General features: G+C 37.5%; 2 protein-coding genes across 3 annotated transcripts; one reads left to right on the top strand and one right to left on the bottom strand.

The window, feature by feature from the left end:
- Positions 1-1,546: 1,546 nt before the first annotated feature.
- On the top strand, positions 1,547-16,981 carry hpcal1 (hippocalcin-like 1). Of its 2 annotated transcripts, none has more exons than XM_079639450.1 (4): positions 1,547-1,649; positions 10,624-11,033; positions 13,337-13,442; positions 14,810-16,972. In XM_079639450.1, the coding sequence occupies exons 2-4, from the start codon at positions 10,656-10,658 to the stop codon at positions 14,905-14,907; spliced, it is 582 nt and encodes a 193-aa protein (XP_079495576.1). In that variant the 5' UTR covers positions 1,547-1,649; positions 10,624-10,655; the 3' UTR covers positions 14,908-16,972. The 2 variants fall into 2 exon arrangements, with proteins under 2 accessions (XP_079495576.1, XP_079495575.1); XM_079639449.1 differs by lacking the exon at positions 1,547-1,649 and adding an exon at positions 3,132-3,474 and having other exon boundaries at positions 14,810-16,981.
- A 572-nt stretch (positions 16,982-17,553) lies between these two features.
- Positions 17,554-26,787, bottom strand: pdia6 (protein disulfide isomerase family A, member 6). The gene is made up of 13 exons (XM_079639445.1): positions 26,570-26,787; positions 25,918-26,062; positions 25,546-25,603; positions 24,663-24,789; positions 24,461-24,567; positions 24,251-24,381; positions 23,941-24,055; positions 22,356-22,496; positions 21,256-21,340; positions 20,232-20,304; positions 19,942-20,100; positions 19,694-19,790; positions 17,554-17,760 (listed from the first exon to the last, which is right to left on the bottom strand). Exons 1-13 carry the CDS (start codon positions 26,583-26,585, stop codon positions 17,692-17,694), a joined length of 1,323 nt encoding a protein of 440 aa, XP_079495571.1. The 5' UTR covers positions 26,586-26,787; the 3' UTR covers positions 17,554-17,691.
- Between the last annotated feature and the right edge of the window lie 295 nt (positions 26,788-27,082).

Here is a 27,082-nt window from a genome sequence, read left to right as displayed (position 1 = left end):
GCTTAAAGTCCTCCATGATAGTTGTGTCCTGTTAGTCATGAACTGTAATCATAGTCCTTTAAATGAAATGTGATATATTTTTTTGTTATAGACTCATGGACTTTCAGTTGCATTTGTTAGATACTTTAACTTCAAAACTGGTAAGCTCTGGGCCTTATAAGATCTTATTTGATGGGAGTGGGAATTGCTTAATGGTGGGCATGCTGTGCAATAGACACTTCACACACACGTCTAGATGCAGGATTCACTGCAGATGCATGCATTTAATTTGCACGGTATTCTGAAGACAACAGGTGATTTAACTTGACTTGTAATTTTTTTCAAAGTAATTTGTTGGGTATATTTTTGTGATTTTTTTTTTTCAACATTCAAAGGTAAGTATGCTACTGGCACCAGCCATCTCTGACATGCATTTTAATTTTAATTATTTTGAACAACATTGAATATTTTATTAAATAATTTAAATCTAACTTTTCTTAATTTCTATATAACATTATATATAAATAATGCTGAGGTTGTCCTAAAAAAATCTGCATATATCATCGATCATCTCAAACCCACCCTGCTATTTGTTCAGTAGTTAAACTTCAAATTAGATCATAAAATTAAAAAATCTGAAAGCTGTACTTTAAGATGTAGAACATTGAGTAGTGTGATTTTCAGGCTGACACATGAAGAATTAGTTCATTTTTATTCCTTTCAAATGTAGATTTCATTGATATATTTAAAAAAAATCCACATTGTCAATTAAATATTTTACACATTTTATGTGCATGTTATGACACTGATGATAATAATATATCTAAAAAATAAAAATATGTTGTGTGTTCATTTATTATACAACAATTTGTAGATTTCAAAACAGTTTTTTTAACAGATAAAAAGTATGGAGGCCAAATGGTCTAGAGATATCGACACGCTTCTATGGAGTGACCATAAAGAGCATTGCCCCTCTGTGTCCGAGGTACATTTATATCAGTCAATATGAACTGTTTGTTTTTCAACTCAGTGTTATCACGGTCTCTCAATCTCAAGAATCATTTGTAAACATGGGAGGTAGCCTAGATTTTCAGTCTGGGGTCCATGCAGTTGAGAAAAAAAAAAAAATGTTTTCTTTTTTTTTTACAAATATTATAAAAACATAAACTAAGTTTTGATAGTGTAGACTCATAGCTGATTCATGCAATAACAATGCCAAGTTATTTCTATAACAGGAGCAAAGGTCATTTACACAATCATATAGAGATCACGAGTGTTTTTCTGCTTTGGTGTGATGCAGGTCTCTAATTTGTTTTTTAAATAATAATAAAAAAGTGTTAAAAAAGATTAAAGGGTCTTTGTATGTCAACAAGCAGTCACTGATGGATCACATTGCAGAACATTTTGAAATTACAACATGAATTTTAGAAGAGGATATTTTCATATTGACGTCAGAAGCCGACATCGGGATGACGTCAGAGATCATTGTTTTGGAGCACTAGCTTATAGATAACAATAAGGCTGACATATTCATAAAAGCCAAACAACTTTAAATTGGGCACTATATAGGGAACAGCCGTTTGTGTGTCCGAAACCATGGACGTTATTGAGTGACTTATTCAATCCCACTGGAACTGTGTTCTAGAAATAAATGTGATATTGATATGAGGGTAAGGCATTCAAAGTAGGTATTACAAACAAATAATGCAACAATAATAAAGCAACGCATTGACATTTTTACTTTTGATAAGTACATTTAAAAATGACTACTTCTGTACTTTTACTTAAAAGTAAAAATCGGTCTTTACAACTTTTAGGCTACTTGTAAAGGGAATAATATTTGACAAGTATATCTGTACTTTCACTCAAGTAAGGAAGTTGTGTACTTAGTCCACCTTTGCTAACACAGAAATGTGAAAAGCTGAACACTGATTTGGGTCTTGAGAAATCACAAGGCAACATCTGCTGCCTCCTGGTGGAGATGTCAAACATATCTCCATCAGTTTTCCACCTCAAACCAATGAATGCTATAATTTTCTAAATTATAACATTTATTTTGTGAATTATAATATTTATTATGTGGTAGAATCTGATTTGAATAGTCAATGTCTCTTTTAAGAATCATTTAAGACATCATAACTGAATAATAAAATACAAATCCATATTTATTTTGGGTGATGTTATGCAGGTTTGTTTTTCAGACACCTTCAACATTTCTCACATTATCACAGTTTATCCGCTATAGTTTAGAAAATGGTAATAAAATATGACAAGAACTCAGTTATCAAATCAGTTAACATTTCACTGGTTTTGGCCATCCTTCTGTTAGATAGTCTTACAAATGAATTCGGTTGAATAGCAGTCAGCTGGCAAATTTGTACACAATTAGATAAATACCAATTTAGGTCAACCAATTACCAAGCTTAAATTATGCACACACTAGTAGAAAAATATACAAAATGTTATCTGGTGTCTGAATAATTTTTGGTTTGACTGTAAATTTAGTCATTAGGAACCAAGGTATAATTTGCATTGATTGGATTTTAAAAAATACTTTAAAAATATGCTGTGTGAAATGTGTCAGCTGTATCAGTTTGATTAATCTGGGTTTGCTGGGGACAACAGGAAATGTATATTATAATATATAAATATAGGCTATAATCATAATTTAATGACCTTTCTATACTTTATTTACATTTTAACTGATGGAGTCGATATAAAATGTAGGCCTACTGAAGTTTAAGGTATAGATTGGTTATAGGCCAACATTTCTTTATTGGATCCACTGTTGTAGGCTATATAAATGATGCTTATGTTGTCAAAATTGAAGTTAGTATCCAGTAAAAAAAAGAAAAAAAGCATCCAGCTGCTGCCCAGTACGCGCTTTCTTTTCCGCTAGCGACCAATAACTGTTCTTTATTGCAATCTGCTCTACTTCGGAGTGTACGGATTCGTCCAAATAGTAGCATGGGTGTTATACCCTCACAACAGCGTTGTGGATGCTCAAAAAATATAATTTTGCTATTATTTTTTGTCATCAACCAAATCGCATGGATACTAACATCATGCAATATGAGTTTATAAAGTGAACGTTCGCGAAGATAACACTGACATCCCATTCTCAGATAAACGAGTCCCCCCTGCAGTCCCGCGGTGGACTCGCCCATTGACAGCGGAGCACAGCTCTGTGTGTGGTGTCAGGTCTCTCGCTCAATGATGAGGTTTCAAGTGCGCCTTTGAGATGTTATGGAGTCTGTAGAATATTCTGCAAGTTATAACTTTATCGATTCCCTTTTATTAAAACAACATTCCAACTTTTAGAGTACAAGATTGACCTGTGAACTGTTCTCAATAGCTACCTTATTTAGGTGTTTGTACAAGCTTCTGTGAGTTTTTTTCATAGCGAAAATGTTGAAAGTTTTGTGAGGACACTCCTTCAGACGAACTAAGGCTACAGCTGACACATTGGAGAACAGCTCTGTCGTTTTCTTAGAGGTAAGTCGTTGTCTTTTTTAAAGCCTCTAATGTATTTGTTCAACATATGCCGCTTTTTGGAACCCATTATTTGCATGATGATAGCGGCCCATGGAAATTAATACACTCGTTATGGCACTAAAACTAATGCATTTCAGACTAAATACTGGTTTCATGTCTCATATTAGCAGCCTACGTTGGTTTTCACGATGGCACGTGTGGTTGTTTCGTTTTTCTAGGTTAGAAACATTTTGTTTTATTTAATTTATTTAGTTCATGGTCAGGTCAGGTCACCATAAAAATCCATGCATGTATGCATTGGATGTGTTTAATTCCCAGGAAAGCTGAAATTATGATGCTAAGGGACTCTATTTGACCCTTTGCATTTAATTTAATGTTTTATATCACTATATTCATCGAGTAAAATGACTCAATATATGTGACTATATTTAGTTAGTTACTATATAATAAAACTGGGTGTAATATACAGTGATTATGACAGCTCTCTTATGTTATATTAATATTTGCAGTGCATCTTCTTTTCAGTGCCAGTCTGTAGATGGTCTAATAACAATAAGTTATTCTTCCAATTCAGTTGTCATTTGTATTCTTTAATTTCCTCTCTGTTATGATCACCTTCTGGGTCACAGCATGATCTTCACAGCAGGAGTAAGAGGTCGATTCCCCACTTTCCCAATCAAGTCGCTCCATGATGCCTTGCAATCATCTCAGTGGCATATCTGCCAATATCAGCGTCTGAATAAACCCATTGTCAACATTACATTTCTATTTCCATACCTAGGTCTGGTAAATATCAGCAAAATGGGTGAAATTGTTTCGGAGAAATTCATTCCCCGCTTATGATGATGGGAAATGTATTGGATGACCTCTTGGCATTATTAAATTTAGCGACAAGCTATTTCGGGGAAAAATACCCTGACTTCTCAGACAAGGGAACGACAAGGGAACGAGTGTATTGTTTGTTTTCCTGTAATTTTACGGTCCGCCGGAGCAGCAGAAAAACTGGGTTTTCTGTTCCACTGATCTTTTGACACCTGTCAGGGTGCATTTTAGTTAGGCCACATTGGGGAATAGAAGGCTTAATGAGACACACACACACACACACACACGTTCCACAGTTAATTGAGCTGATGTTTTATGCATGATGGGTCAAAGATGAATACTGTACAACTGCATGCTCAATTGCACTGATGTGTACAAAATATGCCCCACTCACACACTTCCCAGGTAACGTTTTTTTTTCTGGCCATTTGATCCGTGCACATGGCAACCTGGCACATATCTTTGTTTGATTTGAATGGGGTGTAATGAAAGCTGTTATGTGGAAATGAATCAAGGGCAATAGTTGCACTATAGCTTTCCACACTGGTCTGTGAAAAAAACACATGTCATTCATGTGAGTGTGTGGAATCTGGTGGCGAGACACAACATTCACGTGTGCCAGAGTGGCAGTGTTGTAATGGGGGCTAGTTTATTGAGACGAGGGAGGGTAACAAGATGAGTTTGTGCAACCAAGACTACTGGGAGTGAAACTGGAAACTAGGGCTTGTGTGGAAATCACCAAGGAATGTTTAGTCATTACACTCTAAAAACTGCTGGGTTGTTTCAACCTAAATTTGGGTCAAATATGGACAAACCCAGCCGTTGGGTTAAATTTTTTAAAGGGTAACTAAACCCCTGGTCAGAGCCTGACTCCACCCACTGGCAATATTTGAAAAGTGGAGGGGGGCGTGCACCTGAGACACATCTCTCTGTAGGCAAGGGCGTGGTTAGCTGGTACCCTCTTACATCACAGGGTACCACAACTGCCAATAGGAAAATTCAACTGCAGTAGCCACGTTCAACCTAAAGAGGGCAGCACTCCGACGTTTTTACACCATATATTGTAGAATTAAAACACTTTATACCCAAATGTCAAAAAAATGACTTGAATCAATGAACAGCATTAATAAAGCCCCAGTCTTACAGATCATTAACTAAAAAAAGTTGTTTTAGGGTTTAGTTACCTTTTAATTAAAAATGTTAACCCAACGGTTGGGTTCGTCCATATTTGACCCATATTTGGGTTAAAACAACCCAGCAGTTTTTAGAGTGATGCAATATAAGAACTGGGACTTAGTGTGAGAGTATTCCCTTTATAGACATGGCAGAGAGAGAACGGGAAAGGGTTAAACATTCGGTGGGAAGAAAGTGCAACGAAACTGGCATTTAGGATAAACTGGGAAAATATGTTAAACTAACAAATGCACATTCTTCTGGACAGTAAATTAAATAACATGTGAAATACTCACAAGCTTGGCTGAACTTTTTTCCATTAAATGATTGACATTTCCAAACCTATTTTCATCCTTAAAGGGACAGTTAACCATAAAAATGAAATTGTCATTTCATTCTGCCGTTCCAATCCTGTATAACTTTCCTTCCTCTGTGGAAAACTTGTGCTGAAGAATGTACTGATAATTTATTTCCATGCAGTTACTGTACTGTACAAACTTTAAAAAGGACTCTGGAGCCCTATACAATATCATAAAAGTGGATGCATTTTCTTTCATGCAATAGGTTTGTGTGAGAAACAGATTCAATTTGCTGTAAGGGTTTGCTCGCCGTGTTCATGATAGTTCATGAAGATGTCTGATTCGTCAACAGTGTTCTTTTGAGTTGGTGATCTTTTCAGTGAATCAGTTTATTCGGTCAGAGACAATTTATATAAGAGACATGCCACTTCCTCAATCCTCAATACAACTATATAAGGAAAACCCGTAACGGCAAAGATGGCGGTTGTATGCACATGTCCACATGTCCCGCCCCTCCAGCTGGAAAGCCAATCATCTGCTTTTAACAGTCAAGCCGGGAAACATTTAAGCCTATCGTCTGGTTCCACTGACGCATGCGCACAGTTTCGCCTGTTGGTGTCGTGAACCCTTGCGCATGCGTGGAAAAAATATAACCTGTGGTGAAAAAGGCGTTTTAAACCTTATTTTGGGGCAAAGTCATCAAACTTTTTCAGCGATTTTTATCATATTTTACTGCTGTTTCTATACATACAGTTTTTATGTCCTGGTGACCAGTGGAAGTGCAGTTCTGACTCTCTGCCCATTCATTTAGATAGGAGCCTGTTCTTGTTAGTCCGAAATAGCTGCCCGGAGGCGTTGACAAGATGGCTGCCGAGTAAAAGGACTTTGATTCGGTTTACAAAACCATTCAGAATGAATCAGTCTGATCCAGTTCTCAACCGACTGCTCCTGTATACTAAGACTATCAGTGGATAACAAGTGAAGTGAAAACATTCAATGTCAGTCTATTCCTCTCACAAAGCTATCATAGACTTAAGAAGACTTCCATACAAAACATATAAACTGCTTTTATGATAATTTAAAGGAATACTCCACTTTTTTTGGAAATAGGCTCATTTTCCAACTCCCTTAGAGTTAAACAGTTTTAACGTTTTCGAATCCGTTTAGCCGATCTATGCTCTCATTCCTGCGTAATAATCAAGGAACTGCTGCCGTACCAGCAGCGCAATGATATTACAAACTTAGTGCCGGTCACGTTGAAAGTTACCGAGCTGGGGACTATTTTCAGGCACGGCGTAATATCATTTCCTTGATTATTACGCAGGAATGAGAGTATAGTTCCTAGTCATAAGGGTCTAGAAAATCACAACTTTTAATTTTCTGTCGGTCTTAGTACACGATGTAACTACAGAAGAGTTTTAAATTGGAAAAATATCGAAACTCTTTGGTCATTTTTTTGAGAGAGATGCTAACGGTCTAATCAGATTCAATGATCTATGCTAAGCTATGCTAAAAGTGCTACCGCCAGACCCGGAGATCGGCTGAATGGATTCGACAACGGTAAAACTGTTCAACTCTAGTTGGAAAATGAGCCTATTTCCAAAAAAAAAGTGGAGTGTCCCTTTAAGGATTCAGTTCCCATTCTTTGTAATCGAATGGAAAATGACCAGTAAATTCTCCTTTGGTGAAATTAAGTCATACAGGATTAGAACAACATGAACGTATTTGAATGATGTCAGCATTTTAATTTTTGGCTGAACTGCCTATTATCCCCATAAGAAACATGAGCTCAATCTTTCCAGTGTTAACAATGCAGAAGTTCAATGTGGAAGTAAGCTGTCATCTGTGATTGTGTGAGACTTCCAACTCATTGGCCGCTATAGGGAATTAACGTGAAGAATAACACAGCGCACTAAACGGTAAAACTATTTGCACTACAAACCAGTGTGTTTACAATTAAGACAATGCAACCAAATAACATGGTAAGAAATACAAGTTTGCAGTTTCCAGCATTACACTAAAAATAACTAGGAGGAGGACACTGGAACATTCAACTTCAACTCTTACGTGAAAATAAGGTGGATATGTTTTCCAGTTTCCTTTGACTTGTATGGTTTATAGACAGATGGCACCTGTAAAGCATTATGGTTTGTGACTGGAGTGGCACTGGAGCATACAGTGATAGACCATCTGCTCTCCATCCGAGGAGATGTCTCACTTTTCTCTGTTCGGATTACATTTTTTAGCTTTTCAAGCGTTCTGGAAATTAGGGCTGTGTTCCTCACTCCTCTATTTCATTTTGGTTCCTCTTCACAGAGAATGAATATCTCTGAGTCTGCGCTCTATATAAGTATGTGCCCCCTGTGATGTTGTTATTTCTGCTGGATCAGGGTCTATTGGGACCTTTCTTTTTTCAGATTTTTTTCCATTTGACAGCAGCTTGAGCTTACATTTTTCCTTCAGAGTGGAAAGTTCTGGGTTTCTTGTGGTGAGTGTCTGAGGGAAAGAGGGAGGGAGGAGCGAGCTACGCCCATGTTTATGTCTGTCTGCCTGCGTGCTGCCAGGCCAGTAGCTTCACCCATGTGACTCCAGCCAAGGGAGGAGCCAGCCTTATGATGGCCTCGGCAAACTGAGCAAAGCCATTTTCTGAAGAGGTGGAGAACCTAGTCTAAAAGCAGAGGTGGACAGTAACAAAGTACAATTGAGTACTGTACTTAAATACACTTTTTGAGTATCTGTACTTAAAGGGAAAGTTCACTTTGAAATTAAATGTTGGTATGTTTTAGCTTACCTGAAGTGCATCCAAGATGTCGGTGTCTTTGTCTCCGCAGTGGTTTCAATTTTGATATATTTGTCTGTCAATTTTGATAACCGTTCTTGTCTGTCAGTCATATAATGCAGGTATATAGGCACTGTCTCCAAAAACATGCAGAGAAAAGTCCAAATTACACAATTCCCCATCGTAAGTGCACGTTGATGGCCTAAGCTCGCGCGAACTCATCCGGGAGTGTTGAGTTTTCACTTATTCCCAATTTGTAAGCCTTCTATCTTGACACACTACTCGCTTCATTGTTCAGGCCAATCAAAGGCATACGTTGAGCCGTACAGCCAATCACACGCGTTTCTGCTGAGTTTAAAAATGCAACGTCCAATCGAAGGCGGTTAGATTAGTTTCCGGGGAAGAAATCCGGTGTTAACAGATCACTTGGACGTCGTTGTGTAAAAGAGATAAAAACTATATAAATACTCTTGGTTTTCTCACACAAACTGCTTGTTTCGTGTCTTAGGCCATCAATGTGCACTTACGATGGGGAATTTTTTTAATTTGGACTTTTCTCTGCATGCTTTTGGAGACAGTGCCTATAGACCTGCATTATATGACTGACAGACAAGAACGGTTTGACCTAAAAATATCAAAATTGAACCTACTGTGGAGACAAAGACACTTACATCTTGGATGCACTTCAGGTAAGATAAAACATACCAAAATTTAATTTCAAAGTGAACTATCCCTTTAACTTAAGTATTATTTTTTCTTCACTAAAAACTTCACTACATTTGAAAGACAAATATCGTACTTTTTACTCCACTACATTTCTGTCAAGGTCCTTGAGTAGAAAGTAGTAACGTACGTCAGGGATGATTTGTGTTGCATTTTGGTTGTAAATGAAAGTCTGGTTGACGCCAGAGCTCGACTGATGTTGGTTTCTGACGTCAACCGATTTTCAACCACAATACAACGTCTGTCCAACGTTGGAGATTAACGTCAATCTGACATTGGATTCTGACATCAACCTGATTTTCATTTTCAACGTTGGGTTTGGTCTTCTAAATGTGAATTTTGTCATTGTTTTGTAGCACACTAGCTTATAGATAACAGTAATGCTAACATATGGTGCATCTGCATGTTGGTTGAACCGCATGACGTTTTTGTTATGAATTGATTTTGAAGGGGTTTTGATCAAATATTATTTCTAAGATTTAAAAGATTGTCAAACTTCTTAAAAAAGCTTTTCTTTTGAAGAATTGTATGCTTTTAATGAGGCTGTCTTTCTTGATTAGGGTATTAGGACAGTTGCATCAACCCCCCAACCCCCCCCCCCCCCCCCCCCCCCCCCCCCCGCCCCCACAGGAGGCATGCTTATCATAGAAGAGGTCATTGTATGTATGAATTGCATTGTTTTAAAATGTATTTTTTAATAAATTCATAATTTAATTAATAATTCCGGACCCAAACAAATGTGGTGACCCTAAGTACTAAACTTTAAACAAGCAAGATTCAGAAATAGAAAAGAATAGAGGAAGAGGCTGTAGTAGAGAGGAGAGAAGTGAGTGCATATGGCCATGTCGCTTATATAACCTATCGTTAAATATCACTCACCGTTTATATGGTCTTTATATGATTTGTTTAAATAGAACGAGCAGAGCCTCACACTCTGCCCCCTCTCAACGCCGCAAGCACAGGCTCATGTACAGTAAGACACACCAACCGTTCCAAATTACCCACTCACATGCAAAAAAACAATTTCTTCCTCATCTCCCTGGTAACCCACGGCCTCTTGATTGTTGCTAAGGTGGTCTGGTGGCAGTTATGCCCTCATATCAATGCTGCTCAGTGCCTTTACCCCACAGCGAAGGAGTCAATACATTCTCACCTTAACAAGGTATTAAATGGTTTCCATGGATACCAGGATCCACTCCTTCAATTTGGAAGGCTAACAGGTTTTCCATTATTCTGAAACATACATCTGGCAGAGGAAATGTGATTCTCTTTGTTGTGGCTTGCGTAGGTTTTAAAAATATCTAAGTACTAGCTACTTTATTTCTGTGTGTGTGTGTGTGTGTGTGCTGACAGGGAGCAGCACGAGTCTGCGCTAGAGGTTCGCCATGGGGAAGCAGAACAGCAAGTTGCGACCCGAGGTCCTCAACGACCTGCGGGAGAACACGGAGTTCACGGACCACGAGCTGCAGGAGTGGTACCGCGGCTTCCTGAAGGACTGTCCGTCTGGCCACCTGACGGTAGAGGAGTTCAAGAAGATCTACGCCAATTTCTTTCCCTACGGCGACGCGTCGAAGTTCGCGGAGCACGTCTTCCGCACGTTCGACACCAACGGCGACGCCACAATCGACTTCCGGGAGTTCATAATCGCGCTGAGCGTGACCTCGCGCGGCGGCCTGGAGCAGAAGCTCCGCTGGGCCTTTAGCATGTACGACCTGGACGGCAACGGATACATCAGCCGGGCGGAAATGCTGGAGATCGTACAGGTGAGCATTTGCATTTCTGTATTTTCCATTGTTTTTCGAGCAGCTTGTTCCATATCAATATTGGCTCAGTCTAATGTTTGGAGATACAGACCTCCTGAATAAACAGATCTCCTCGATCAAGTGTTCCACAGGCCATATGGTCTTGCCACAAATGGTGACCAAACACAAAGGCTTTGTTCGCTGCTTCAAAGGGACTGTTGACTCTCGATGTTAATAACATAGATGGAGGACATGAGGACATGCTATAAAACAATATCTGAAAGTGACATTAAATGTATCATTACATTTACATTTATTCATTTAGCAGACGCTTTTATCCAAAGCGACTTACAAATGAGAAACAATAGAAGCAGTTAAACTAGCAGTAGGACAACAGTAAGTAAGTGCTATGACCCTTCACAGTACAATCCAACACACATTTTTTATTTTATTTTTTTTAGTTAGAATAGAGAAGAAAGTGTTAGTATTACTGGATCAAGTGCTGCCGAAAAAGATACGTCTTCAGCAGTTTCTTAAAAATGGCTACGGACAGCAGTAGTGGCAGGGCTCCAGACTAACTTTTTTCCCTAGGAGCACAGTGGCCCCTAACTGAAAATTTTAGGAGCACAGCCAGGAAATTTAGGAGCACACACCGTAAATCAACATACTAACCAAATATTCACATTTCTACAAATTTCCAGTGTATTACTAATAAATACTTTGATAATAGATGCAGAAATTACAATGCCTTTGCGCTCTGATTTAACGTTACAGCCTCTTGTCTTCTCAAAGCAACCGGCAGTTGATTTATTAACACCGCATACTCTATGCTTGAGGATAAGATTGTTATTAAATAGAGTATTGTGTTTAAACTGTGAAGTGCCTGCACTGTCGGCAAACTTCGTGTTTCCCGCAGTTATGGGGTAGCGACTGCAACATTCGCAGTTTATGGAATTCGTCTCCTTACAGTACTACCTCAACCAGCTGAATTCTCACCGCCAGTCTTCCCGAAAATGGTGGGTTCGGCCTTTTTCGCCACTAAAACCTCTCACTCTGAATCATCATCCGACTGTGACACTGTAGCCTACTAGGGCTGCAACATTTCAAATAGCTCACAGTTTTCAGGTACAGAAATTGAATAAAATAATCAAATGTAAAATAACATTGCATGTTTGACTGTATAAATTAAAGATGAATCCTTATTAAAGTTATAAAAGCTATTTAATTCAGAGCTGATTCAGTAGGCCTACACCGATACTGTGAGTGTCTTTCTTCATATGTTCACTTAAGGCATAACAGATAATATGTCTGCTAGGATACTCATCAAGACGGACATGTTGACATACTTTTTGTGTGAATCTGTTCATTCAAGAGCAAGACTTGAAAGATAACTTGAAAGATAATATTTGCGCGCTGTCCGAGATGAGTAACCTACGCATACACACAGACGCGCGCGCGCACAAACACTCCCACACACACACACACGCGCGCACAAATCTAGACGCGAGTTCTCTTTCGCGTCTTGCTCTTGAATTTTTGCATTGGCAAAATAAATTAGTTTAGTTTAAACACCGATGGTAACATCTGCAGTTCAGGTCTCGCCTGCGCTCGTGCGCTATCAACTCCCGGGTGATGACGGCGTAAATGACAGGTCGTGTTCGAGCATTTGGCACTCACATTTAACAATGCACAAAGAGTAATCGTTTTCTTCACGTTTTTTTATTATTATCGCTGTTGTAATGTTTTATTTGAGAAGCCAGCAAGTGAATTTAACTGGCATACTAGCCGCAGGTCGGAAGAACGAGAGTTCGCTTGCTCGTTGTTCAGACGCACTGTAGCAGGTTGTGATATTTGTCTCCGTCTCCTTCCTACAGACGTTTAAACGCGCGCTCGATTATCTCTAGGACCCTCCCCCTCCACACATTAGTCACTTACAGTGGCCATTCCCTATTCTTCTCGCACTGCCACACATTCCGGATTCATTGATAAGCCCCTTCCACGTTTAACGTATAAAAAAAATAATAAAAAAAATAAAAAAAAAGGACAAATTTACTGGTCGCACATGTGCGACTGGATGTAAAATTCAGTCGCACACTCTAAAATTTTGGTCGCAAAATGCGACCATTTGGTCGCAGTCTGGAGCCCTGAGTGGCATCCGTCAGAGAAACAGGCTCATGATCATTTGCATTGATTACATTGATATGAAGTTGTAATGCAACTTCTGTCTGTCAGTTGTAGCATTATAAAGGCAAACGTGTTGCTTCTGAAAACTGAAACCTTCAAAACTACCATATGTTTTGACACGGTTACATTCATTTTCACAGGCAATTTATAAAATGGTGTCATCTGTGATGAAGATGCCCGAGGATGAGTCAACGCCGGAGAAACGCACAGATAAGATATTCCGACAGATGGACACGGACAACGATGGTACGCCTCCTGAGATCCGTCTCCCACTCACTGATAATATTTATATAGACTCTTAAAAGTTTAACCACACAAAGTATGCACTGTAAAAAATTAGATGTTGTCTTTGTTTTACAGTAAAACATCTAAATCAAGTTTGTCTTGAACGTTTACTTTTCTCACCCAATTGCCAAATCAGTTTTCCTATTAAAGCCAAAATTAGTGTTTCTTATGCAACTTTGCTTTCCAAGTTGAAGCCAAGGCAAACATACTAGTTAAGAAAGTAATTTTTCACAGTATCTATGACAACCACAAATGAATAATGAAGTCATATTTAGGATTAATTTAAAGGGACACTCCACTTTTTTTGGAAATAGGCTCATTTTCCAACTAGAGTTGAACAGTTTTACCGTTTTCGAATCCATTCAGCCGATCTCCGGGTCTGGCGGTAGCACTTTTAGCATAGCTTAGCATAGATCATTCAATCTGATTAGATCGTTAGCATCTCTTTTTAAAAAAATGTCCAAAGAGTTTTGATATTTCTCCTATTTAAAACTTGACTCTTCTGTAGTTACATCGTGTACTAAGACCGACAGAAAATTAAAAGTTGTGATTTGAGGCCAATATGACTAGGAACTATCCTCTCATTCCTGCGTAATAATCAAGGAAATGATATTACGCCGCGCCTGAAAATAGTCCCCAGCTCGGTAACTTCCAACGTGACCGGCACTAAGTGTGTAATATCATTGCGCTGCTGGTACGGCGGGAGTTCCTTGATTATTACGCAGGAATGAGAGTATAGTTCCTAGTCATATTGGCCTAGAAAATCACAACTTTTTATTTTCTGTCAGTCTTAGTACACGATGTAACTACAGAAGAGTTTTAAATAAGTAAAATATCGAAACTCTTTGGATTTTTTTTTAAAAAGAGATGCTAACGGTCTAATCAGATTCAATTAACTATGCTAAGCTATGCTAAAAGTGCTACCGCCAGACCCGGAGATCGGCTGAAAAGGATTTGAAAATGGTAAAACTGTTTAAAAACCCAATCCACCTTTATTTATAAAGCACCTTAAAAACAACACTGTTGACCAAAGTCTTTAAATAAACAATAACATACAACAAAAAATAATAAAACAATAATTACCAATAAAAATAAATACAACAGTAATACAAAACTGAAAGTCAACCCTCAAACTGAGTTAAAAGCCGAAGAAATTAAATGAGTTTTAAGACGGGATTTAAAACCAGAAAGAGACTCAGTCAGTCTGATGTGCAAAGGCAAAAAAGTGGAGTGTCTCTTTAAGGTCCAGGATATTTGATCACCACTGAAATGTTGCTCTTGGAAATGACCAAAATAACCGTTTTGTTGTTGTTTTTTCACATCTATAGGCAGACTGTCTCTGGAGGAATTCATCAAAGGTGCCAAGAGCGACCCGTCCATCGTCCGACTACTGCAGTCTGACCAAAGCACCTCTCAACAGTTATAACTCACATGCACACTGAAAAGACAAAGGCGTTATCAATGATACATTTCTATATCTTTCCTGCTTAAAACGTTTCCTTGTTCATGGGTGGCTTCCTCTTTCATCATTCCAGCCTGTTTTTATTTTGATGTAATTCTGTTTGGATTGGCATTGCGGAGTGAGTTGTCATGATGTCTGGACTGGGTCGGGTTGTGAAGGACCTCTTGAAATCAATTGTCAAAATTCACTTTTAAGCAGATTTTCACATTTTAAAACGTATTCTTCAGGGCCTCGTTTATAAAAAGTGTGCGTAAGCTAAAATCCACACCAACGTTCATATTTATAAAAATGACATACAAGCTTTTCCTTGTGAAAGAGGGTCGGCGTTTTGCAGGGATTTGGAAATATAGGCAATTCTTGCCGCTCTATTATATGTATCGGAAACCATTAAGCTGCGCACAGTTTCAAGATCATTTGCGATGTCACTTCTGGAAGAGAGGCGTATGCACGTTTGTTCTCTGAATCACACGTACGCACTTTTGAGAAATGATCGTAAGATTAAATGTAGGACCGTTTCTTCGCCAACATTTTATAAATGGAGCCCCTGATGATTGGTTGCATTACACAGATTTTTGTCAAATCAAATGCTCTCTAGAAAGATGCTGCAGAATTGTCGTTACTTCATGATATCTTTAACTGATGACTACAAAAGATTGATATTTTCAATGGTTTGCATTCCACTCAAACTGTAAATGAGTAGTCAATACCACGTGCAAATTTACAGAAACTTTCTGCTTGTAAATATTTCCTTTATTTTGCATTCATTCAAGCTAAAGTATCTCCACAGCACTATCTGGGTTAGATGTTGGGTTTCATGCATTCGGAGCAGACTGCTGTCCGGCCAATTATGATTATTACGACTGTTCTTTTTATTTTAAATGCAAAGTATTGCTTCTTTTAGTGTGTAACAGAACATGCCAATTGTTTTGGGTCAATAAGTCTATTTATTTTTTTATTTTGTTTGAAGGAAATTACTTTTATTCAGCAAAGATGCATTACATTTTCTACATTGTTAAAAAAATTTTTTTAATAAATGTTCTTTTGAACTTTACATATTCATCAAAGAATCTGGAAAAATGTATCCATTGTTTCCACAAAAATATTAAGCAGTGTGTAATCCTGCTAAAGCTTCAGCAAAATATATTAAAATAGGAAAGTTATATTAAATTGTATAAAATATTTAATAGTTTTACTGCATTTTTTTTATCAAATAAATGCGGCCTTGGTGAGCTGAAGAGATTTCTTTCAAAGAACATCTGAAACCAAACTTTTAAACAGTAAAGAAACACCTACTGTTGGCTGCTGGGGTTTAATTTATCTGTATGTTGATTTCAAATTTAGCATTTAGATTTAAAATCGATATAGAATAAATGGGTCAGAAATTTCCAATTTATTCATGCATAATTATTTTTCTTAGTTTTGCTTTAAGTTCTAACAAGCAGACAGAGACTTTTCACAACCCTTTCTGCCCTCAAGTTAAAAACAAAACAAAAACAACCATCAGCCTTTAAGCTACTCATTCATATTTAAACGCTATTGTCCGATTGGACATATGGCACAGATAGAATGGCAGACAGGTGGTTAGTTTCTATATTTTCTTTTACCAGTCCAGTGTCAACATGACCAGTACAGAAGCTGTTGGATAAGTAGCTTCATGGAACGTAACAGTAATAACTAAATGTCTTTAAGTTTCTAATGGAAACATTGGAAAATGCTTATAATTTGCTCTTTTGCATGTATGGTATTTTAATACTCTTAGCATTTCTTCCTCTGTAAAATGATTGTTGACGTGAAATGCCAAAACTAATATTTGTACTGGATATATATATGATCTTTGAGTCATTTCTAATTTTGTATAGTTGTTAATCATGATGGTTGTATGGGATTGGGATGTCCAGACATATTTTTGTCAAGCCAAAGCATCAGTAAGAATCTGAATGTTGCATCTATACAATTGAACAGTGTATTTGTTTGCATGAATTCTCAATAAACCACTGATTCATAGGCCACTGGTGTCTATCAGAATAGCTTCTGTGATAAAAACGACTCAATTTATTATTTTTGTTTTATTTTCATAACAAAAACATTTATTTCAAAACAAAGCTGTGTAAGAAAAATCTACACAACGCCCACATTACACCTGGTCAAACACAGACAAAATGGGCAAACTGGGATACAGGTCGGCTGCCATTCTTCAGTAACAAATTTTAAAAACAAATAGCCAAAAAAAAGAAAGAAAAAATAATCACATGAGAGGGATAAAGGGTGAAAATGGAAACAATATTAAGCTTCTTGTAACTCCAGTGCAATGAGCTGGTGAAATCATAGAAAGGCGGATATAAATAACCACTGGTTTATCTCATTACCAGAAAGACCAGTACCATCTGATTAAATCTTGTCAATGAAACCGATATTAGAAAGTGTCCTAGAAGAGGCTCTGTGTGACGTCTGCTTACTGGAAACAAGTGATTGATAATCAGTTCTGCTTCATCAAGCGGATTGAAAGATCCAATCAGTCACAAAATCAAAAAGTGAAGGAGGAACTTGAGGCAATCATGATGTACATACTGAAAAGCCTAATTCTTAAACTAACGGGGTGGTTTCTTTTAAAAAGCTGCACAACCATTTGCTTTGTTTGCATGTTTTCCGGAGTCTTAAGGAAGTTCGTGTCCCTACCATCCCCTCATCCATGGGAGAGAAGACATGGGCATCATTTGGGTCTCAGATCTAGAGTGGTTTAGACCAGACTCATAACTCATCCTTCTCCAGATCGTCCAGATCCACGTCGCTCAGGTCAATGTCGTCCTCCATGGGCAACTGAGGAACGGACAAAAAAAAAAATGGGTTGAAAACAGGAACGGATGGCATCCATTGGCCCTCAAACTGTCCTCTACTCACCACTAGGGGTGTAACGATACATGTATTCGTATTGAACCGTTCGGTACGAGGCTTTCGGTTCGGTACGCATTACGAACCGAACGATTCGGTGCGACAAATTCTGTTAGCAGTCGCACTGACACCACAACGTCGCCCAGCAAGCGGAACGAAACTGCGCTACGCATTATTTCGTGCTTCACGGACCGTTTATCAGTTTGGAGCAATGTCAGTGCAGATCAAGCGACACTGTTACTACACAGCGCTAAGAGATCCAGTAAAGAAAGCATTTGAATTCGCCACATCTCTGCGAGATCCAAGCATTCACATTTCTCCGTTATTAACCGTAGATCTCTATTAGATCAAACAGCGCTGGCGTGGAAACCAGGAGAAACTTGTGCCGTGAATGAACTAGTTATAGGCTTTAAGTCCACAGATCTGCAACATTAACCATGGATTTACTGTAGTAACACTCACTGTGACCATGCAAGTCTGACAGGAATAGTAAAATGAAGTACTTCACACATCTTTTACCAGCTCTTCAAAACTCAAATATGTGATGCGATCTGGGAAAACCCGTCGGATGTTGCGCTGGCACGTTTTCAGTAAGGTCTAAAAATAGATTGAATGTCAGTTTTTTGTCAAAATTGGGTTTATTAAATTATTATTCTATAACATCTTGTCTATCATCTCTGAATATATCTTAGGAAAATTCGCTAGTTTAGTGCAGAAAAATGGCGATTTATAGTGGCAAGCTGAAAAGACTGTCTTTCTCTTTAAGAACACGCACGGCGGAGCGGAGGTGCAAAAAAACTTATTCGCGCACAGCTCTCCTTCTCTGAACACTACAAAGACCGTTCACCTATCAAAATAAACCACATACAAGAATGTTCCCGCCAGTCCTGTGTAAACTACAAGGGCACGCACGTTTTTATTTATTTATTTTTATCCAACGTTATTGTGTGATGCGGAGCACAAGAGAACAACGGAGTCTGAAGTACCTGCTCGCTTAAAAGATCTTGCTCGCCTCTCAATCGTCCAATTTCAAAACGGTTTTCACATGATGAATTTTGAGTTCATAAGTTTTCAAATGATACCTAATCTATGTTCAATACTAAAAAAAAGGCAATAAAAAAAAAAAAAAAGAGCGCCAGTCGTCCCGCTAGAAGGACGGGACAGTTAACTAAATCTGTTTTTCTCAATTTTGTTTCTGAAAATCATAGCGATCAGCCGACTTCAGATGACCATAACTTGTTACAGACAAACGATAAAAGAAATAAAAACAGATTTGGAAAGGGCTTGAAAACAGCTTTAATACGGTATCAAAACCTGTAATATGTCAAATTTTACCATGTGGTGGGTTTTCCCAGATCGCATCACATATTATTAAATAATGTCATTTTTAATGTGATGACCAAAACATTATTTGTTGATCCTTCAATGTTTATTTACACACAAATATATATATATTTTTATTTTAGCGTACTGCCATGCCAATTACTTATGTTGAATGTGTGATACAGGCTCATATATATATATATATTTTTTTAGAATATCAAATAATTGTTGTATAATGTACGTTTTATGTCCTTTACACTTTGTTGGGTTTGTTTTGTTTGATGCGTGAGGTTGTTAATATCTGTAAAACACCTATTTAAAAAAAATAAAAATACTACCCCCATTTATAAAAAAAAAAAGTTTCAAGATGTAGGAAAACTCACCCTTATTTAAAAATATATTTTTTTAAATTAAAAATCAAGGAAATTTCTCTGGCATTTCTTTCTTTTTACTGTATCGAAAACATACCGAACCGTGACACCGCTGTGTCGTATCGAACCGAACCGTGAATTTTGTGAACCGTTACACCCCTACTCACCACTCCATCTTTCCCATCCCAAGGCTCCACAGTGTTGATCTTAGGCAAAGCTCCGCCTCCCACCGTAGCAGTGGAGCCACGGCCAACAGAAAGTTCCCTGCATAAATAAAGACATTAATAGTTTAACAACATAAAACAGGCAGACAGTTAGAAGGACCATTATAAACAACACCTTAAATCTACAGTATGCTAACAGTCTCTGTGACGTAACATGTTTCCTTGTAACATAAACTCCAGCCTTCTGTCACCTGAGGAATTCGTGGATGCCCGTTTCACTGAATGAGCCTTTAAGCAGAGCGAACTTCATCTTGCGAGCATTAATGGCTGCCATGGCAGGATAGCCAAATCCACCGATCCCAAGAGAAGCCTCCAGCTCCATCTGTGCCCCGGCTTCAGTCCACAACCAACTGTGTAGAGAGAGGAGAGACACGTGTGTATGACTGCATCCCTAAAGTCTCGTCTCTGGCACACAAGCAGAGACATGTACGGCTGATATTTATGGACAGGCTGATCTCTAGAGGATGCTGGAAACACTGACCCCCACATCTTCTTCTTGTACTTCTCGGCCATCGTCTTCATCACTTCCATGTAAGAGTTTCTTCCAGATGCACCTGCGAACAGAGAAAATCTAAATAACAGTGTTGTTGCTCTTATTGCTTACTAAAACTATTACAAATTAGTGCTTAATTTAAATAAAATAATTAGGTTATAAACTTATAATGAAAATTAGAAACATTGCCTTGGCAACTAATTGACAAAACAAGTTGAAGTACTAAAATTACTAAAAGAATTAATGCTAAATAGAAACCTAATTTTCTATTTAAGTTTATAATCTAATTATATTATTATTTATTTATTATTTAGTGTTGTTGCTCTTATTGCTTACTAAAATTATTACAAATTAGTGCTTAATTTAAATAAAGCAGAAATAAAATAATTCGATTATAAACTTAAATGAAAATTAGAAACATTGCCTTGGCAACTAATTGACAAAACAAGTTGAAGTATTAAAATAATTAATGCTAAATATAAACCTAATTTTTTTTAAATGACTAAAACTTCAGAAAACTAAAACTGCAATAGTATATAATACTAAAATAGCACTATATTAACCATCAATCATATTCCTAACATATGCGTCTTACACAGTAAGCTGAACTTTAGTAATCACTTATACATTACCATAGCAAAAAAATTTAACAATTATATTTTAATTCTATACTATTTCTGTTTAAAGAAAGGTTAACTAAAGATCAATCATTTAAATGCAACAAGTGAATTGAAGCATCACACCATTATAATTTGTACAGTATACATTTTTTTTGAGGTATAAAGATTACATTTAACTTATTAAATTAGTCTCTTGTTAACCAAGTGAATATTAGATGACAGCAAATGTAAAAATAGTGGATCAAAATAGTGATCATCCAAAAAAATCCAATAATGTATCCAATAGCCTACAATTAATATATTGTGCATACCTAGAGACATCGCCATTTTTGAGGCTTGTCATTTAAAATGAAATCACTTGATGTGTGTATTAGGTTGAGACCGAATCGTACCCGTGTCGAGAATGTGAGGCAACACAGCGATCATACACAGCTGATAGTCCTCACAGGTATTCTTCAAAACGTCTTCACTCACAATCTAAAGGAAATAAACACCACATGAATATCAACCAAACTATACCTATTATTTCTTTACAAAAAGTTAAATGGTAACACTTTACTTGTAACAAGGACAGTAAAATAGTTACTATAGTAAGAGCTATGAATTATATGCAACTACCTTAACCAAACCCAAATCCTAACCCTCTAGAGCAGGGTCTCCAAGACGTCGCTCGCGAGCTAGCAGTAGCCTAAGGGCCATTCACAAAGTCTGCTAGACAGTGAAGGCGTCGCGTACGCGTTTACGTCACAGGCATGCGCCAGTACAGGAAAATAACAATAAGCTAATAAGTTAATGTGCATTGCAAATGTCAGTAATTTATCTTTTTTGACTAATTTTCTAAAAATTATTTAAAGGCTGAAATATGCAAGTTATTTTTTTATAAACCTTTTTAATCAAAACTTTATTTGAACTTGTACATGTTAGTAGATAACATGTTGCAAAACCCTCCTTTAAAATCTGGCCATCTTTTTTAATGTTTATGTAAACAAAAAGTGCTTATTGATGCTAATTTTATGTGTTCATTGTGTAATATTAGTACTTTTTAAACAGGATTCTGTGATAACCGTGATCATTTTTGTCACTATAATAATGAAATGTTCATGCCATTTTATCTCTAGTTATGATCAACTAAAATCAACTATAATTATGGGTTTTTACAGTATAATATGCAAAGTACAATTTTATGTTAAAAAAATTATAATCTTTGATTTGTGTTTTTCTCTGACATTTAAGGATGACATATATAGGCCTACAAAAACTTTTAGGTCTAAAACAGATAGGATAGTTGTTAATATGAGAGTTATGAGACAGTATTAAAGAGATTTAAGTATTGTATTACATGAGTAGCTCTCGGCCACTTTCATTTTTAAAAAGTAGCTCTCAAATGAAAAAAGGTTGGAGACCCCTGCTCTAGTGAGTGCATGTAAACATTATACACATTAGTGACACCATATTCTATAATATGCTTAAAAATAGAAGAGAACACGCTCACCTCTTGAAGCTCTGGAGGAGAGATGTTATCAGAGAAGAGCTCCAAGGCACTGGCAACGATGTCAGATCGGGTACGTCCCCCCTGAAAGTCCACCGGCTCCTCTCCTTTACGAAAGATCTTGATGGTGGGGAATCCTCGAATCTACCAATAAAGACAGCACAGAAGACACCGTTAATGAACCCAATGACCTGTGGAGAATTTTTTTTATTTAAAAAATCAACAGACATCATTGCTTAAAATGAATACGGGTGTCACGATTTCGATTTTAAATCGAAATTAAAGGATTAGTTCACTTTTAAAATGAAAATTCTGTCATCATATACTCATCCTTAAGTTGTTTCAAACCTGTATGAATTTCTTTCCTCTGCTGAACACAAAGGAAGATATTTAGAAGAATGTCAGTAACCAGACAGTTTTTGGTTCCCATTGACTCCCATAGTATATTTTTTTCCTACTATGGAAGTCAATGGGAACCAAAAACTGTCTGGTTACTGACATTCTTCTAAATATCTTCCTTTGTGTTCAGCAGAGGAAAGAAATTCATACAGGTTTGAAACAACTTAAGGGTGAGTATATGATGACAGAATTTTCACTTTAAAAGTGAACTAATCCTTTAAGTCACAATCTCGAACTTCGAATAAAAAAATGGAATCGTCGATGCTGCCACGCCCCCATGTCACATTCGGTTGGCTTGTCAAGCGGAAAAAAAACACGCGTGTTGAAGTGCTGCGAGTCAAGGGACTTTCACACAGTACTCAGAATGCGCGGCGCTATGAAACCCATTCATTTCAATGGTACATTTTGTTGCTGCGTCGAGCCGTTGCTCCCGGGCACCGTGTGTACACTCATAGTGAATTATGTGTTCGAATTTTAACGACGTGGCGCTGCGCGACGCACAGATTTATCTGTTAAACCAACAACTGTGTGATTGTTTTGTTGTGAACTTGAATGTCCTCTTCTGTGAAGATTCCAGTTACAAAAGAGAAACTAGATGGCAGGTTATTTTGCTTAGGTTTCCAATTGACTGAAGATATAAGTTAGTTACATTATGTTCTTAATAAATGTTTTAAATTTGACAATGTAGTGTGGTACATTGCGAACAAGGTCAGATATTATGCAAGTCTGGTCTAAAAATGGCATAGCAACCCGTGCTTAAAAAAAAAAAAAAAAAAAAAAAAGTAAAAATCGAGAAACGAATCGAACCGTGACCTTTAGAATCGAACATTTAATCGAATTGAGGATTTGGAGAATCGTGACACCCCTAAAAATTAATAAATATTTTTTGATGGGATATAACTGGGATCTGGAAAATAAATTTCAGATAAGAATTGTTGGTAGAGCTTTATTTTACAGACATGTTATGCATGTACATACTACATGTGCTATTTGTGTGTACTTATAGTTATTACAATAACTGGGCAATAACTAGGTACTAACCCTGAACCTACAAAAAAACCTAACCCCATGTAGTTACTTTATATTAACCAGTACTTTCTTAGATAAGTACACCAAGTACACATAAGTGCACATACTGTAAAATAAAGTGCAACCGAATAGTTTATATTAAAAGACATCAGATAAGTACCCCATAGCGGCTTGCCAAGCCCTGGTGAACCGTAGCATCCACAGCGCCCAGGTTCACTTTACCCTTCGTCTGTTCTTTGACTTCTGTGGCGGCTGCCGTCCATTCCGGCTCAAGACTGGAAACATTAAAGAAAGTCAACAGGGGAAAGCCCAGCCGGCACAGGAATTTCACTGCGTCTTAGAATCCTTGTGAATAATTGATTCAGCGCTTCAATAATGCATGGCACAGCATGTCAGGTACGATTTCAGGAGAACGACAGACAGACAGACAGGTCTCATGATGTATGCGAGACACAGAGGAAAACACATACTTTTTGCAGTGTCCACACCAGGGGGCGAAGAACTCCACCAACCAGATATCATCGCTGTCCAGCACGGTGCGGTCGAAGTTATCATCGGTCAGCTCCACAACATCCTTCTTATTCCCAGCACCACCGCCACTCTGATCACAACAGCACAGAGGAGTCAATCAATGGAAGGCAAACATAATATAACACATTCTTCATGCTGAGCTTCAATACCTGCTTGCTGTAGTCTGAGCCTCCAGTCTTTCCCCCGAGCCGGTCTTTGACCAGAGAGCGAAGAGCATTCAGAGCTGCGTCTACAATGGCCTGACTGCCTCGGCCGCCTAGGACAGAGAGGGAATTAACAACATGCTTTCATATGGCCATAAAACATTCTTTAACGCATGCCAAGATGTTTGATGAAAATGCAGATCTGAACCTTGGTAATCCTCTGGTTTGTTTTTGTTGGCTCCAAAGATCTTGATGGTTGGGAAGCCTCGGACTCCATACTGGCCTCCTATGGAGTTGTGTTGGTCTGCGTCCACAGCACCCACCTTCACAATGCCCTGTACCAACACACAAATGCTATCAATTATCTTTTTTATATCCACTTTTAGATTTATACGGTTTATAACTGTGGGGAGACATGCTGCTTGTTATTTACGAAATTTTAGATACAAGTGATGGGAATCATAAGGATTTTACATTCAACAAGTATGCTTCTTTAACACAGTCCTTTTAGGAGAGCACCAAATAATTAATCCTAAATACTATATACTATCCACCACCATTCAGAGGTTGGTTTGTGGTTAGTAATATTTTTGAAAGTCTTTTATGCCCAGCAAGATGCATTTATTTGATAAAAATAAAAATAAATAAATACGTAAAATGAAATTTCCATATCTTAATTTGGTACTCAAGAAACATTATTATTATTATTGTTATCAATGTCGTTCAGTCATCAGTGCTGCTTAATTTACGCAGAAACGGCAATTTTTTTTTTTCAGGATTCTTTGATGGAAAGTTTAAAATAGCTGATTTTTTTTATTTTTATCTGTAACATTATAAATGTCTTTACTGTCACATTTGAACAATTTAACGCATACTTGCAAAATAAAAGTTTTTTATTTTTTATTACAAAAAAAAAAAAATATCTTACTGACCCCAAACATTTGAAAGGTAGTTTATAATACATTTTGGAAGAATGCTGAAGTTTTGTCATCAATCATTTTGTGCCAGTAAATTGAACCGGTTCTGAATAAGCCACAGTTCTCGATTGTAAATGTAATTAACTATCATGCAATCTTAAATTCGGATTTTACCTTTAAAGCTGCGGCTGCTTTTTTCCATTCAGGAGCCAAGCTCTTGCAGTGACCACACCTGTAAAAACAAAAAAAGGTGTTTATGTTTTTTGCATATAAACATCTTCATGAAACATAGCTACACATGTGTAATAATGATGCTCGTGACTGTATTATGCATCAAATGCAAACTAAAACTAACTCTTAAAGCACTTAATTTGCATTGCTTTACATCTCATTAGGGTAGCTATGATGACTCATACTTTCAATTATACAAGAAAGCAACAGATTGAGCTGATTCAGCACTAGCATTCCAGACAGTAACCTGATCTGTAACTAAAGATCTCTATGAGTATCACATATCCGGGTTCCCCCACCACACTCTTGACTTACCAGGGGGCATAAAACTCGACCAGCCAGAGACTGTCACTCTGCAGGACTTCCCTGTTAAAGTTGGAGGGGTTGAGTTCAACCACATCATCACCGGCAGAGTAGAGACCGTGGACCGAGAGTACAGTCAGAGAACACACCAACACACCTGAGAAGATAAAGGGTTAGGTTAGGGTTCAGCAAGTGATTTCAACAGCTCTATTAAACAGAAAAATTATATATTTTTTTGTAAAAACAACATCCACAGCATGAAGTTCATAATCATAACAACCAGGAGATTCTACTACCAGGCTCTAGGCACATACAACATATTGCAAAAGCTAAATATGAAGAAACTGCTCATTTAATTATAATTCTCCAATTGGTTTTCTGCAATATGAAGATGAATTTGCTGTGATGTATAGGCCTGACCCACCATTACACACTGTAAACGAACTATAATGTACTACGGTATTACACACTTGCACGTTAATGTAAACAAAAGCTTCATAAAACACACTTCAGTTGGTTTAACTTTAGAGAATTGTTTCTCCTTTTGTCATATTAACGTCCAAACTAGTTCTACAGTCCAGGCTCTCTGCATCTCAACGATTTTGAGTGAATAAAACGCGTCTCTCTACAGGTGTGTTCAAGCCTTTATGTCATTATAACTCACCTAGTAGCGCTCGCATGGTTGGTCTTTGTGCCTAGGCAATGATCTTGTTGAATAAAGGCTTCTTCTTCAGTGTGTAGTGCTGTGTGCGCCCGCCGCGTGAACTCTCTCCACCTCACTCACTGAATCACACTCGGCCGGTCTCCAACCAGCGGCGTAACAACACAGCACAGTCGTACCGTGGCCCGCGCTGATTGGCTGGCCTCCACCCGGAGACGACCTTAGCCAATAGGAGCTCGACGTGTATTTCTGCATCTCGGGGGAGGTACGGTGGCTATGAGGTGACAAAATTATTCAATGAAATATACAAAAAGTTAAGGATCTATGATTTTTTTTTTTAACACATCAAGTAATATATAATGACAAAACGTTGCTATTTTATCTTCTTCCATTACACCCCCTTGACCCATTTTAATGTAAGATAAAGACAAATACTTCTGGTATTTATAATGCTTATACTTGAATTCGTATTTAATAAAAAAATATATACAAAGAAGACACAATAATTGATTTCAA

The sequence above is a fragment of the Phoxinus phoxinus genome (genome assembly GCF_949152265.1).
Source record: "Phoxinus phoxinus genome assembly, chromosome: 16".
Classification (NCBI taxonomy): domain Eukaryota; kingdom Metazoa; phylum Chordata; class Actinopteri; order Cypriniformes; family Leuciscidae; genus Phoxinus; species Phoxinus phoxinus.
This window is presented reverse-complemented; position numbering and strand designations above follow the sequence as displayed.

What these genes read in the sequence shown, in the direction of transcription:
- hpcal1 (XM_079639449.1), top strand. Translation starts at nt 10,656, where the DNA reads ATGGGGAAGCAGAACAGCAAGTTGCGACCCGAGGTCCTCAACGACCTG. An exon ending in AAATGCTGGAGATCGTACAG is followed by an intron (nt 11,034 to 13,336) that starts GTGAGCATTTGC and finishes TCATTTTCACAG; the next exon opens with GCAATTTATAAAATGGTGTC. An exon ending in GATGGACACGGACAACGATG is followed by an intron (nt 13,443 to 14,809) that starts GTACGCCTCCTG and finishes TCACATCTATAG; the next exon opens with GCAGACTGTCTCTGGAGGAA.
- pdia6 (XM_079639445.1), bottom strand. An exon ending in AAGCAGCCGCAGCTTTAAAG is followed by an intron (nt 24,790 to 25,545) that starts GTAAAATCCGAA and finishes GTGTTGGTACAG; the next exon opens with GGCATTGTGAAGGTGGGTGC. An exon ending in CTCCTCCAGAGCTTCAAGAG is followed by an intron (nt 21,341 to 22,355) that starts GTGAGCGTGTTC and finishes TATTTCCTTTAG; the next exon opens with ATTGTGAGTGAAGACGTTTT.